Source organism: Lagenorhynchus albirostris, chromosome 13 (assembly GCF_949774975.1).
Source record: "Lagenorhynchus albirostris chromosome 13, mLagAlb1.1, whole genome shotgun sequence".
In the NCBI taxonomy this organism is placed as follows: domain Eukaryota; kingdom Metazoa; phylum Chordata; class Mammalia; order Artiodactyla; family Delphinidae; genus Lagenorhynchus; species Lagenorhynchus albirostris.
The window spans coordinates 65,704,376-65,718,019 of record NC_083107.1 but is presented as its reverse complement, the minus strand read 5'-3'; the positions used below and the strand labels follow the sequence as shown (position 1 = coordinate 65,718,019).

The window sequence follows — 13,644 nt, the reverse complement described above, 5'->3', positions numbered from 1 at the left end:
TAAAGACGCATTCCCGGCTTAGAACAAAATCATATGCTCTCCGCCCTTGTCGTTGTCCTCCTGCTTCTGCTGGCCTTGCCGCTGCCTGTCTCTCTGGCTCTTCCTCAGCGGGTGCGATCCTAGCTAGGAGCCGGGTGCCACCTCTCTCAGCCAGGGGGTCACAGCGCAGGCCCAGCCCTGGGCTTTAGGTCAGAGGGTAGAGGCAGGGGCCCAGGGCTGTCTTGGGCCAGGTGTCCATCCCCTCTTGATATTTCGCAGCTCTGTCCTTGAAGATTTAGAACAACCGTTTGGACGGGGCAGCTCATCTTCTGGACCTAGCTGCCCAGATGGTCATCCTGGGGCCTGAACTGCCAAATGGGCCATTAAAGCCTAGGGTCGTGGGCTTCCCTGGTGGCGCAGTGGTTGAGAATCCGCCTGCCAATGCAGGGGACACAGGTTCGAGCCCTGGTCTGGGAGGATCCCACATGCCACGGAGCAACTGGGCCCATGAGCCACAAGTACTGAGCCTGCGCGTCTGGAACCTGTGCTTCACAACAAGAGAGGCCGCGACAGTGAGAGGCCCGCGCACCGCAATGAAGAGTGGCCCCCGCTTGCCACAACTAGAGAAAGCCCTCGCACAGAAATGAAGACACAACACAGGCAAAAATAAATTAATTAATTAATAAACTCCTACCCCCAACTTAATCAATCTTAATCAATCCTAAATTAATTAATAAACTCCTACCCCCAACTTAATCTTAATCAATCTTAATCAATCTTAAAAAAAAAAAAAAAAGCCTAGCGTCTTGCCCACCCTCCCTGGTCAGTTTTCTGTGAAGTGGGCATGTTGACCCAGTGGCATCCATTCATTGTTCAAGAGGCACAGGTGTTGAAGACAGGAGATCTAGGTTTGAATCCTGGCTCTTCCTTGTGACCCTCAGAGCCCCAGGTCTCTCTGCTCCTGGGCAGCGGGGGAGGGGGGGAGGGGAGGCCTACCGGAGGTATCTGAAAAAGCTTTGTAAACTGTAGCATACTTTCCACTCGTGGGGGTTCCCCTCACTCATGCCCAAGGCTTGTGCTCGGAAGGGCACCTGTGTCCTCACCCACAGCAGGAGGCTCCGGCTCCCCAGAGGAGAAGTGAGGAGGGGCCCAAGTAAGCCACTTGACCTTCTCCCTGCTCGGCATGTGGGTCTGTGCGCAGAGCCCAGTCCAGGGGCAGACCTGCAGGGCTGGCTGCATCAGGAAGAGAAAGCCCGCAGGGGGGCGTCATCTTTCCCGCCCTCCCTTCACCCCACTAGCCGAGCCCCTCCCTGCCTTGTTTTCCTCCTGGCCGCCATTACCATCCTGTTTATAAGCCCCGTTAAGTCTTTAATGATGCCTGGTTGTGCAGCTGGCTTAAGACTTAATCCCCCAGCAATAGGACTTTATTGGATAAATGGTTAATAATCACTCGTCTGCAGGGATTGGGGAGGTTGTGTTGAGGCCCCTGATTCCCGGAAGCCCCACGTGGCCCCTGACATGGTCAGGGACTTGATGGGGACAGCACTGCGTGGGGCTAGGTGCAATAAGATTGGGTACCCTCATAACACCCCAGAAGTTGGGAAGGCCTGAGTTTCTAGGAGAGCACTTCTGCTACCTCCAAGGAACAGAGCCAGGCACAGGGAACCCCCGGGATCTCTTCAAATGTGTGTCTCCACTCCCTCCAGGGTCTGCTTTCCTTTCTTTTGCCATTAACAAGCTGTGTGACCCTGAGCAAGTCTCCTGACCCCTCTGGGCCTCAGTTTCCTTATCTATCAAATGGAGAGGTTGGAAGAGATGGCCTTGCAGGTGCCGTGTGATTCTGTGAGCCCAAGCGTCCCAGACAGTCTCCTCTCTCCGGCTCTCTGGCGTGTCCCCGAGAGCTGTGTGTGGCAGGAGACCAGCAGCCCATTGGATTAAGTACTTAAGCTGCTGGGCAAAGAATTGGGTCAGCTGTAGTCACAGGGCAGTGTGCGCAAAGGGAATCCGCAGAGCCTGGATTTTATAGCCTGGTTTGGGGTTTCTCCCAGCTCTGGTCAGGACACACAGTAGGCATCAGAAAAAGGAACCTCGTTGACAGGACTGTGGAAAGAGAAGTAGAAGTAGAGAAGTAGAAGTACATCTCTCTCTTTCAGGTGTAGAGCCGTCAAGGAGCCAGGTGTTGTTTACAGGTGAAAAAAGAGCCTGGGATTATGTTCCCATGTGCCTGTGTCTGGGGCCATGCCTTCAACCCTGATTTGACTTTGACTTTACAGCTACAGCGAGATCAGAACCCGTCTCCTTGAGAGGCACGTGATATTGGCCACGGACTTGGGAGTCAGGCAGACCTGGGTTTGATCCCATTCTACCACTGCTCGTTTCCAGGCTGAATGGTTTGGGCAACCTCCTTCTCCAGGAATCTCCTGGGATTCTTTCAGGTGGCGTGAGCAGCACCTATGTTTCTGCCTGACCGTGTTGGGTCCAAATTATATATGTAAAGTACCTGGTAGGTGCCAATAATTATCCTGGGAGGAATTTAATGTTATAGCACCTGTTGTATGCATTGTACTTCTAGAGTAAAATGCTTGCTGCAAATGGAGATGTGACTCACTGTGGACATGATTTTGAGTTCTTTTATCTGAAAACAAGACCAAAAAGTACAAACGCAAATTTGGTGGCACTGCCATGAAAACTTTCAGCTTCAGGATTAGTCTGGGTTTCCCTTGTTGCCCCAGAGTTTGTTCCCTGGCTCCTGCCTGATGCTCTGCAGTATCCCACCTGCTGCTCCCCAGTATCCCAAGGGCGTAGCACGGTCTCTGGTGTATAGCGGGGGCTCGGTCCTGCACGTGTACCTGATGGGGTTCTCCGCTTTTATTTCAGATCTTCCCTGACCCGTCAGACTTCGACCGCTGCTGCAAACTGAAGGACCGTCTGCCCTCCATCGTGGTGGAGCCCACAGAGGGGGAGGTAGAGAGCGGGGAGCTCCGGTGGCCCCCCGAGGAGTTCTTGGTCCAGGAGGATGAACAGGACAACTGTGAAGAGACACCGAACGAAGACAAGGAGCAGTAGGGTCCACGCCGGCTCCCACAGGGTCACACCAGACAGCATCTGTACCTGAACTGTGTTCTTTCCCGCTACCATGGAAGGAGAGCATGAGCCACAATAGTTCTGAAAAAGTCAGACGATGGCTTCCGTTTTGCACCTGCAAATCACTGAGTTGGTTTTCTTTTCTTTTCTTTTCCTTTTTTGAGATGTCGGGCAGTGGAGCCCTCTGCGACAACACGCCGGACCTTTGAGAAAGGAAGCTGCTTAGAGCAGGGGTTGGGGGGTGCGGGGAGGCGGGCGTCTTGGAGATCTTTATCTGAACTCAAGCAGGCTGGGGGCAGCCGTGGGATTCCAGTGGGCTCTGGGGGTGGGCTGGGATGGGGGGATGTGCAAAGCTAGCAAGGAACGTCTGGGGCAAGAAAACAAACAGGAGATGAAAGAGAAAATACACATTTTAAAGAAAACATTGAGCAGAGAAGTGCAGCCAGGAAGTACCTACCCAGCAAGCATCCGCTCTGGCTGCTGGGACATCAGACAACAAAGTCTTCATCTCTCTCTAGTTTTGCCCACTGCCAGCCTTTGTTTTTGTTTCAGGTGTGTTGGTCTGTAATGGGGAGGCAGGCAGAGGAGAGCAGTGGAGGCTGGCTACCTGCAAAGCCAGCTGGAGGTGATGCCGATGCCAGGAACGCCTCCCGTTTCCTTCTCCAGACCCTCCCCTCAGGCCCTAGCAGGTGCGTGTGCCCCCGTAATCTGGAGGTTTTTAAAGAGGCTGCAATGTTGAGCGCTCCCCTGATTTATCCTTTTTGCCTCCCAGCCCCTCTGGAAGTAGCGAGAGCCCTTCCCACCCTTGTTGGAGGGCCGATGTAGATGCTTGGACACCAAGGTCCATCCCCACCTGCCCCCCCACACACTTGCTCTCCCTTTGGGCAGAGGCACAGAGTGGTGGGCTCCCCCAGGCTGGCCCTTCCTTCTCCTCATCTCCACCTTCCCAGCCCTGGCACAGCGGTCAGGCCGGGTGGCTGCCAGCCCTGCCGCAGATTCCAGCCAGCCTGGCCAGCCACAGCACCCATTCCCACGTGGGATCTTGGCCTCTTTTTCCGGTGGGAGCTGAATGGCGAATGGAGGATGCTTTTTCTGTTTCTTGTGGGGGAAGTGAGCTTTAACGCAGGTCCTGAGAGCTGGCAGAGCCTGGGAGTTATTGGATGGCAGTGACAGGCTCTCACGCAGCAGCCTGGGGATTGAATTTGCAACTAAAGGGTGTCATGAGGTCTTGGGCTTCTTCCGCAGTGTGTCTGGATGCAGGGGGCAGGACGAGGGAGCATCATCCCTCCTCACCTCCCACCTGACCCCTGCAAGGGCAAGTTGCAAGAGAAGGCTAGCTTGGACTTAGAGCTTCTCGTCATAGTTAAGAACCATCTGGAGCTGCAGAGATTGCAGGACAAGCCCTCCAGACCGTCTCTATCTCAGAGCAGGACGGTGCAGCCAAGAGGTGTGCTCAAGACCCTCCCTGGGGCTGTACTCGGCCAACGGAGGCACCCACCGTGTCCCCTCGGGGCTCCAGTCAGTCCAGCTTGATCCCAGCTGGGACATGCGTGTAGAGTTGTACTTAATACCTCAAGGTCAGTGTGGCTCTGGAGAACGCTGGTGCAGGAGGACCAGCGTGTGCTGTTGTCACATCAGCAGGACTTGGTCCTGGGAAGCCAACGCTCACCCCCTCACCCCTCTGCCCCCAACCTCTGCGTTGTCTGCTTGTGTTGCACACACTGATGGCAATAACTTCCTCCAGCTCCTCGAGCAAGTGGGAGAGGCCTGCAGCCTGCCCTGCGAGGGGGCTTCTCACTCTCGCTCTCCCTCTCCTTCTGGCTGCAGGGAGCCTTTCCAGTTACCCTCACACCCCCGCAGCTGCAGTTCTCATCCCGTGCCTCCCTGTGTGGATGGGGTCTTGCCTTGGAAAATCCCATGTTTCTGTGTCCCCCTCTCATCTGCTCCCCTGTATCATCTGTCCTGGTCTTGCCGTCTGATGGGAACGTGCTTGTAAACTGCATAACAAATCTACTTTGTGTATATGTGTGTTTATGGGGGTGGTTTATTATTTTTGCCAGTCACTAGACCCCTTTGTACGGTCACGTGCAGTCTGAGCAGGCCAGGGGCTGACAGCTTAAGTCAGGACCCTCAGCGGCGAGCCTCTTGGGGCGACCCAGCTGCTCTTGGACAAGTGGCTGAGCTCCTGTCTGGCCTCCTCTTTTTTTTTTTTAAGTAACTTGTGTGTATTTCTAACTGATGCTATTGAAACAAAACAAAGCAAAACAAAAAACCCCCTAGTATTTCAGTAAAAATGCCTGTTGTAAGATGAACCTCCTATAACTTCTATCTGTTCTTTTTTGAGGCTCAGGGAGAAACTAGCATTTTTTTTTCCAAACTACTTTTTGTCACTGTGACAGTTGTAAATAAAGTTTGAAAATGCTTTCCACTCTTGTCTGGTTTCTTTCTTTCTTGCTGCTCCATTGGAACAGACAAAGCACAGGAGATACTCTTGCAGGAGGCTGAGTTCAGTGGAGCCCCATGTGAGGGTCCTTACATATCTCACCTTCTGGCCCTTCTGGGGTGAGCCCATCCATGGTTTTTATCAGCTGGTTGAATGAAAGCAGCTTTTTTCTTCTATGCTAGAGGTTCTAACTCTGGATGTGCATCAGAGTCACCAAGAGAGCTTTAAAAAAATACAAATAACCTGGATCCTACCCCCACAGACTTGCATTTCAGTTGGTCTGGGGTGAGGTCCAGGCATTAGCATTTTTAAGAATCACCTAGATTTTAACACACAACCATGGTGGTGGTTGGTTTTTTTTTTAATTTTTTTAATTTATTTTTAGCTGCATTGGGTCTTCATTGCTGCACGTGGGCTTTCTCGAGTTGTGGTGAGCGGGGACTACTCTTCGTTGCAGCGCACAGGCTTCCCATTGCGGTCGTTTCTCTTGTTGCAGAGCATGGGCTCTAGGCACGCGGGCTTCGGTAGTTGTGGCATGTGGGCTCAGTAGTTGTGGCTTGTGGGCTCTAGAGCGCAGGCTCAGTAGTTTGTGGCACACGGACTTAGTTGCTCCACGGCATGTGGAATCTTCCTGGACCAGGGCTCGAACCCGTGTCCCCTGCATTGGCAGGTGGATTTTTAACCACTGTGCCACTAGGGAATTCTCACAGCCATGGTTTTAAACCGCCCTTCTAAGGGAAGAGAAACATCCAAAATATATTGTAAAGTTGTTCACAAAGACTGGGAGTGAATGAATGGGTGTGTATATAGCTCGAGAGAAATCCAGGAATCATTCAAACCGTTGACTGAGTGCCTAGGACTTATCAGGCATTGTTAAAGAGTTTGGGTGAACAAAATAGCAGCGGTCGCAGCTCTTACTGCACTGCTTTAGTGTAAAATTAAAGGAAAAACAGGTGCTCTAAGAGTAAGTGTCTGTTGGAAGGGTCAGGAGAGGCATCTGAAGAAGTGACAAGGGGTAGGAGAGGAAGCGGATGAGGTGCATGGAGAGAGTACTTCCGGCAGAAAAGGCTTGGGATGAGCTTGACTGGAGGGAATGGGGAGGAGGAAACAGTGCAAGGAGGGATGCTTAGGCCTGGGTGAGGAGTTTGGGTTTTATTCTAAGTGCAGGGCCTAGGACAGTATCATTTACATTTTTACACAATCTGGCTTTATGGAGATGGGATTGGAGCGGGCAAGATGGAAGGCTAAGAGACCAGGAAGGGGGCTTCATGGAGGTCAGAGTGAGAGAAGGTGGGGCTTTGTGGAAAGGGTTTTTGGACATTTGTTGAACCTGAGGCTGGCTATTTTTGCCTTCACTCAGCCCACATCTGGGCTCTTAACCATGGGCAGTATAAGTAATCAAGTGATCTGTGCTGAGCTCAATTGATATTAGTGGAAGATCAATCCATTTTAACATTAGCCTGTCAGACCATTAGATCTATGGATCTGCTGCCCTGAAGATAATGTTCAAGCCTTGATCATCCTCATCTTGGATTGCCCTCTGTGTCCCCCAGACAGCCTGAGGATAGAGTTTATTACAACACAGCCTCCTTGAACATAGCCCCACAGAAAACTGTCTTTATTCACAGATGATATCATTTATGTAGAAAAATCCTATGGAACCTACCCCAAAAATCTACTAGAGCTGACATGTGAATTCAGCATGGTTGCAGGATCTAAGATCAATATACAAAAACCGACTATATTTCTGTATACTAGCAATGAATAATTGGAAATTGAAATTGAAAATTCCACTTATATTAGCATCAAAACATAAACTATTTAGGGATAAATCTGACAAAAGATGTACAAAACCTATTCAATAAAAACTACAAAACACTACTGAGAGATATGAAATAAGACCTACGTAATCAGAGGGGTATACCTTTTTCATGGTTCTGAAGACACCATGTTGTTAAGATGTCAGTTCTCTCCAAATTGAGCTATAGATTCAACACAATCAAAATCCCAGCAAGTTTTTTTTTTCAGAAATTGGCAATCTGATTCTAAAATTCCTGTGAAAATGCAAAGGACCTAGAATAGCCAAAACAACTTTAACAAAGAACAAAGTTAGAGAACCCAAATCTCAATTTCAAACTTTCTTACAAAGTTACAGTAATCAAAACATTTAGCATTGGCATCAAATAGACAAAGAGATCCACGGAACAGAGTCCAGAAATGGCCCCAAACGTAAATGGATGATTGATTTTTGACAAAGGTGCCAAGGCAACTCAGTGGAGAAGGGACAGTATTTTCAACAATTGGTGTTAGAACAATTGTACATCCACATGCAAATATCCCCTGGGGATGGAAACATGAGTCTTTACTTCTGTCTCCCATTGTCTCCATGTGACTTTCTAAATAGAATATTTATTCATTTAGGAAAAAATTCATCTTCATGGTTGGTCAATCGCTTCAATGCTGTCCCCACTCCACCCCAGGTCACCTCCTCTGTCCCTAAAGGAGGAACATTGGTGGCAACTGGTGACCTTTGCTGTGTTATTCAGGACGACTTGTATTCAAGTCCTGCTCAGCGCCTCCATATGTTATCTGGGGCCAGTTTCTTAATGTCCAGGATCTTCAGGTTTCTTTTCTAGTACCTCTTGCACAGGGATGTGAGGATTGAACACTCAGTAGGCACTCCACAAGTCAGGGTTTTACCTCTCTTCCCCTTAAACATCTAAGGAACCGGCCCCTTCCTTCTCTCCCCTGTTTTTTGCTCTGAGTCCTGTGTGCACACCAGAGTCAAGGAGAGCTTCAAGGTGAAGACAGCTCCCTACTCACAAATGCACCTCCCTTAGTCTGCCCCTTTTATTTCTCACCATGAAGGAGGGGAAAACAGGGAGAAGAAGGGAACTCTAATGCCTTCTGTCCACCGAAATATTGGAGAGGGAAGGGGGAGACATCTCCCATCAAGCTAGGCCTGATGTCTGGCTCCTTTTTAAAGAGGAGATCCTTGGGCAGAAACCTGTTTGAAATGATGCTTGAGTTTTGTGTAGAGGTGTGGGTGACCGCAAATGCAAAGGCCCTGTGGTAGACATTGACTTGACTTTTTTGAGGAATGTCTGCGAAGCCAGCAGGGCTAGAGTAGAGGAAAAGAGAAGTAGCTGAGGCCAGATATCACAGAGCGGAGTTTAGAATCACTATTGCCCACTCTGAGAAGCCCACTGGGGAAGGAAGCAGGCTCGTCAGGCATCCCAGCCCCCGGAAATCCACTGGTCAGCCCACCCAAAGTTGTCTGACCGGGTGGCAAATGGCAGTCAGTATTGATGGACCTGAGGCAATGTCACTGCCTGAAGGGGCTTCTGGATCATCAAAGGAGAATTAAATTAGGTAGAATTCAGTTTGTACATCTGTCTTCCAATTACTGAAGTGTGGTTATGGCTAAGAGAATGGGCTCTGAGCTCAGGGCCCTGGACCTGTAGCTCAGGCCTGCCTCTTACTAGCTGTGTGACCTTAGGTGAGTTACTTTTCTTCTCTGGGCCTCACTTTCCTCCTCTGTAAAACGGGTACCTACCTCACAGAGTTGTGGTGAGGTTTAAATGCACTATTACAAGTAACATGCTTAGAACTGTAGCAGGCACACAGTGAGTGCTCAAAATGTTAATCATTGCGGTAGGCAGAATAATACCCCCAACTCCCGAAGTTGTCCACCGGCTAACCTCCGGAGCCTATTACTCTGTTATGTTACATGGCAAGTGGGAGTTAAAGTTGCAGGTGGAGTTAAGGTTGCTAATCAGCTGCCCTTGTCTTGGGAGAGCCTGGATTATCCAGGTGAGCCCAATCTAATCACAAGCGTCTTTACAAGGGGGAGGCAGAAGAGTGAGTGCCAGGGTCAGAGATTTGAAGATGGCGGAAGGGGCCACCAGCCAAGGGATGCAGGTACCTCTAGAAGTTGGAAAAGGCCAGGGAACAGTTCTCCCCGAAGCCTCCAGAAGGGACACAGCCCTGCCGACACATTGACTGTAGCCCAGTGACACCCATTTCGCACTTCTGACTTCTAGAACGGTAAGATAATAAATTTCTGTTGTTTTAAGTCACTACCTTTGTGGTAATTTGTTAGAGCCACAATAGGAAACTAATACAGCCGCTGTTACCGTATGATGATGGTGATGATGGTATAGACTTTTCCTGTGTGGCCTCAGAGAGCAGGGTGGCAATGGACAGGAGGGGGTTTCAAGCAGGCCGAGGCCACTGTCCAGAATTAGAGCCCATGCTGTCCTAAGGCTGAGTCTTCTCTGGGTGTCACCAGGCAGAGGTATCTGTCAGATGGAGGGGGCACCGCTGCACTGGGACTGGGTAAGTTTGAGGCTGTAAAGAGCTTATTCTAGAATTTTGAAAATTAGTGATTGATGTGTGATATGTTTGTCATTATAGCCTCTGTATCAGAACATTCACTAGAACACTCCCTTCTCCCCATTTACCTGCATAGAAGGTCCTGCTTTGAAATGTAATTCAATTTGCACTACTTCTGTTGCCATTTCCAATCAGAAAAGTCTGAATTCACCCTTTTCTAATATTGGCTACTATTTATAGAGCACTGGGCTATAGGTTTACCGTAATTTCTTCTAACTCTCACAACAGTTTTACAAAGTGTGGGTTTTTATAGAGAGAGGTTTTTTTTCTGTACAAACTACAAGTAGCAATGATGGAAATTATACAAGATGGTAGAGTTTGGGGACCTCATCTTTCAAATCCCATTACGGTGGCAAGTGATGGGATTATTTGCATTTTTGTTTCCTTCCATTGTCCCTCATACTTACCAGAATGTACTCAATATATTTTTTTCCCATGAAGTCGGCATTTTTAATGTTATTTTACAGATGAGGAAGCTGAGGTCAGAGGGCTTTAAAATATACCGAAAGCAGGGTTAGAATCAATGATGTGCTGGTAAATGTGTAAAAGCTGGTGCTCAAGGGAAAAAAGCCCAAAAAACCTGATTTAAAACTTTTGTCGATTTCCATGGCATAAATGCTCCCACTCTGGCTGATTTCGTGGACAAGCTACTCAGCCTGAGTCTCAGCTTCCTTTTCTGTAAAATGGATATAACTCCAAAACCAGGACCGTGCCTAGTTCAGAGGCCCTCTATAAACTCAAGTGCCCTTCGTTCAGAAAAGAGAAATAGCTCCAAAAGATGTACCTGGCACAGTAGTTTTCCAACTGAATCATGAATCATTATTGGGTTGTGAAATCGATGTATTTGTGGTTTGCAACCAGAATGTTTAAAAAGAAAGATGACAGAAAAGACTAGAATAGAACAGGAAAAACATATCAGAGTGCAGCAGACATGGGAAGATTGTTATTCCCTGAAAACTTGGTTTCATGCCTACCTATGTATGGATGTGTGTACTGGGTCATGAGAAATTGTGCCGCTGTCAAAACAGTTTGAGAGTCACCGAGTGAACCTGGCTTTCTAGAAAGCAGTGAGTGCTTGTACCTTATAGAGTTGTAGGGTGGGAGAGAGGCAACTAGAAAAAGTACCTTTATACCCTTCTCTGCAGAGGAAGTGGGGCTGAGGCACCCAAGGGTGGGGTCGGCGTGGCCTGTGTTGAGGGGACCAGCCAGAGAAGAAGGCCGCGATGCCCTTGGCCTCCTCCTCCAAGGCCAGGGGTAAGCTCCAGGCAGCCCTCAGATTGCCTCCTGAGCGCTAGAGGGAGGGACCCTTGCATGAGGGAGGAGGAGGAAGCTGCACAGGAAACCCTGGCTGTGAGTTCAGTGCTGCTAGGCCCGCCACAGCAGCTCCCAGGCAACCAACAATAGCGCCCTTAGATAAAAATAACCCATGTGCTCTGCGGCTCTGCCGTGCGGGGCAGGGGCGCGCGGTCTAGAGGGCTGGATTCTCACCACTCTACGGCTGGGGTCGTGCTACTTGGCGCCGTGCTAGGCCTTGATTTCCTGATTGCTAATTAGAGGGCAGTTTTTCAGCTGGAGGTCATTTGGGCTGGTGCCAGGAATGGGGCCCCTTGCCCCCAGGGTCTCTGCTCCCCTGCACTCTTAACACAGGGTGATATACAAAATCGTTCATGCTGAGATCTTGAGGTCTGAATGCACCACCTCTCCCAGGTGGACTTTCTTCTTAAAAGAGGGCCCCAGCCCAGGAGGGCTTACCTGAAACCCGTCTCGATGGGGGTTGGGGGGATACGCGTGGAGTGAGGACAGAGGCCTTCCCTGCAGCTCTCTCCCTTGGCTATGGGCATGGCCTGACCCCGAAGCACCTCCCACTGTGCCCCCAAAGTCCTCTCTCCAGGCTGAAGAGAGAGGTTCCCTGTTCCCCTCAGTGCTTGAGCTCTGCAAGCAGTCAGTCTCCCTACACGCTGGGGAATGGAGGGAGGGGGTGAGGTCTGGCCCAGTGTTACTTTACTGGAGCAAAGCCTGCTGAGGGTCAGCCGCCAGCTCTGAAACACACAGACTAGGCGGCCCTGTTTGCTTCTGGCCTCGCAGTTTGCTGGCTAATAATCTGGTTTTAGCCTGCTTCTCATCCTCCCCTGCCCATCCCAGAAGCACCCGCGTCCCCCAAGGACAACAATATTACACGGCACTGCACTCTACAGTTTACAATACACACTTCTGATCTTTCATTCACTTATGCAGCACTTTTTTATCCTGGGCACATGGGTAGAATTCAGGGGTTCATGTGAATTTGGATTGGGACAGAAAGTACATCTATATTTTCCTTAACTACTAAGTGAAATTTAGCATGTCCTGCTGTTAGGGATGTAGGCAACAAAGCACTGTAGTGTCAGCAGCACCTGTGATTGTCACCCATAGCTATCACAGGTATTTTCATTTTCACGGCACACTTGTTGCAGGTATGAATTACCATCTGTAGTCATGGCTACCTCAGAATATCACACCTGCTGCTTCACTTTGTTAAAGCATTAATAAAGGACACTTATGACTTTGTCACAAAGGCTTAGCTGTATCTCAGCATAGTTGATTTTCTTTGCAACACTTTGCATTTTATTTTATGCATTGAAAGCATTACTCTGAGAAGAGGATTAAAACTTTTTCCAAAAGGATCTATGGCCCCAGGAGACGAGGAAGGCCCTGAGGGCCTGGTGCTGGGGCCCTGAGCAGAGCTAGAGTACAGCATGCAAGGGCAAGGAAGCCTCACCCATAACCCCCAGGGGCACAAAGCCAAGAGAAATACCCATAAGCAAATAAGCAATTGCAAACTAGCCTGATGGGTGCCATGAAGGCAGAGACTGGACAGAAGCCACCTCTAGGACGGCCACGAAGTAGGTGGCCGCTGCCGCATTTCAGACTCTGCGGAGTCCCAGCCACCGCGGGCTGAAGGGGAGAGAGCCCATCTACCTAACCGTCCTGGGGGCCCTGGGTGGGGCAGCTTCTCCCTGGACCCGCTCCATTTCCCTGCCAGCCTCAGCCCAAGGCCTGGGAACAGCGTGATGAACTGTCCCCGCTGCGTTGGCCTGAGATGTTTCCCAGAATGCAGGACTCTCAGGGCTAAAACCAGGAGTCCTGGGCAAACCAGTATGGTTGGTGACCCTACTTGGAAGCCAAACCCCACCCTTTTTACCTAGGACTAATTCAGCCACCTGGAATTCGGGTCGGCTTATTCCCTTAAGCACCTTTTCTGTCCATCTCTGTCTGTACCTGTCTCTCTGGGTCTGTCTCCGACTCTCATTCTCTCCCCACCTACCCAGTTTCTGCTTTAGCTCCCAAACCAGCCAAAGTCTCCCAGCTCCTGGCTATAAGGTGATTTGAACGTTTTATTCCCCTGGGGGCCTGCCGAGCACTACTTGCTCTTTGTTTTTAATTGAGGTATAATTTACATAGTCTTCAGTTCCCAGGTGAATGGCTCAGTGAAGGTTTATACACCCATAAAACCACCACCCAGGTCTAGATATAGAATACCATCACTCCCCAGAAGGCTTCCGAGTGCCGATTTGTTGTCAATTACTCCTCCAAAGGGTAACCACTACTCTGACCCCCGCCACCTTCCTGTAAATGAAATCATGCGCTCTACCCGTCAGGAGCACACCTGCTCCACATGAAGCTGCTTCAAGCCCCAGTGTTGCCAGCCCAGCTGGGAGAAGCCCTCTTCAGCAGGACCGTAAAGCAGGAGGGACAGAAAATGT

At 49.9% G+C, this 13,644-nt stretch overlaps 1 protein-coding gene across 2 annotated transcripts in view; it reads left to right on the top strand.

Annotated features, from left to right (window-relative positions):
• LBH (LBH regulator of WNT signaling pathway) overlaps positions 1-4,613 on the top strand; it is a 68,964-nt gene extending 64,351 nt beyond the window's left edge. For both annotated transcript variants that reach the window (XM_060169921.1, XM_060169922.1), the window contains one exon: positions 2,857-4,613. In XM_060169921.1, the coding sequence (XP_060025904.1) occupies positions 2,857-3,045 (189 nt within the window). In that variant the 3' untranslated portion in view covers positions 3,046-4,613. The remainder of the gene's footprint in view (positions 1-2,856) is intronic.
• Positions 4,614-13,644: the final 9,031 nt, after the last annotated feature.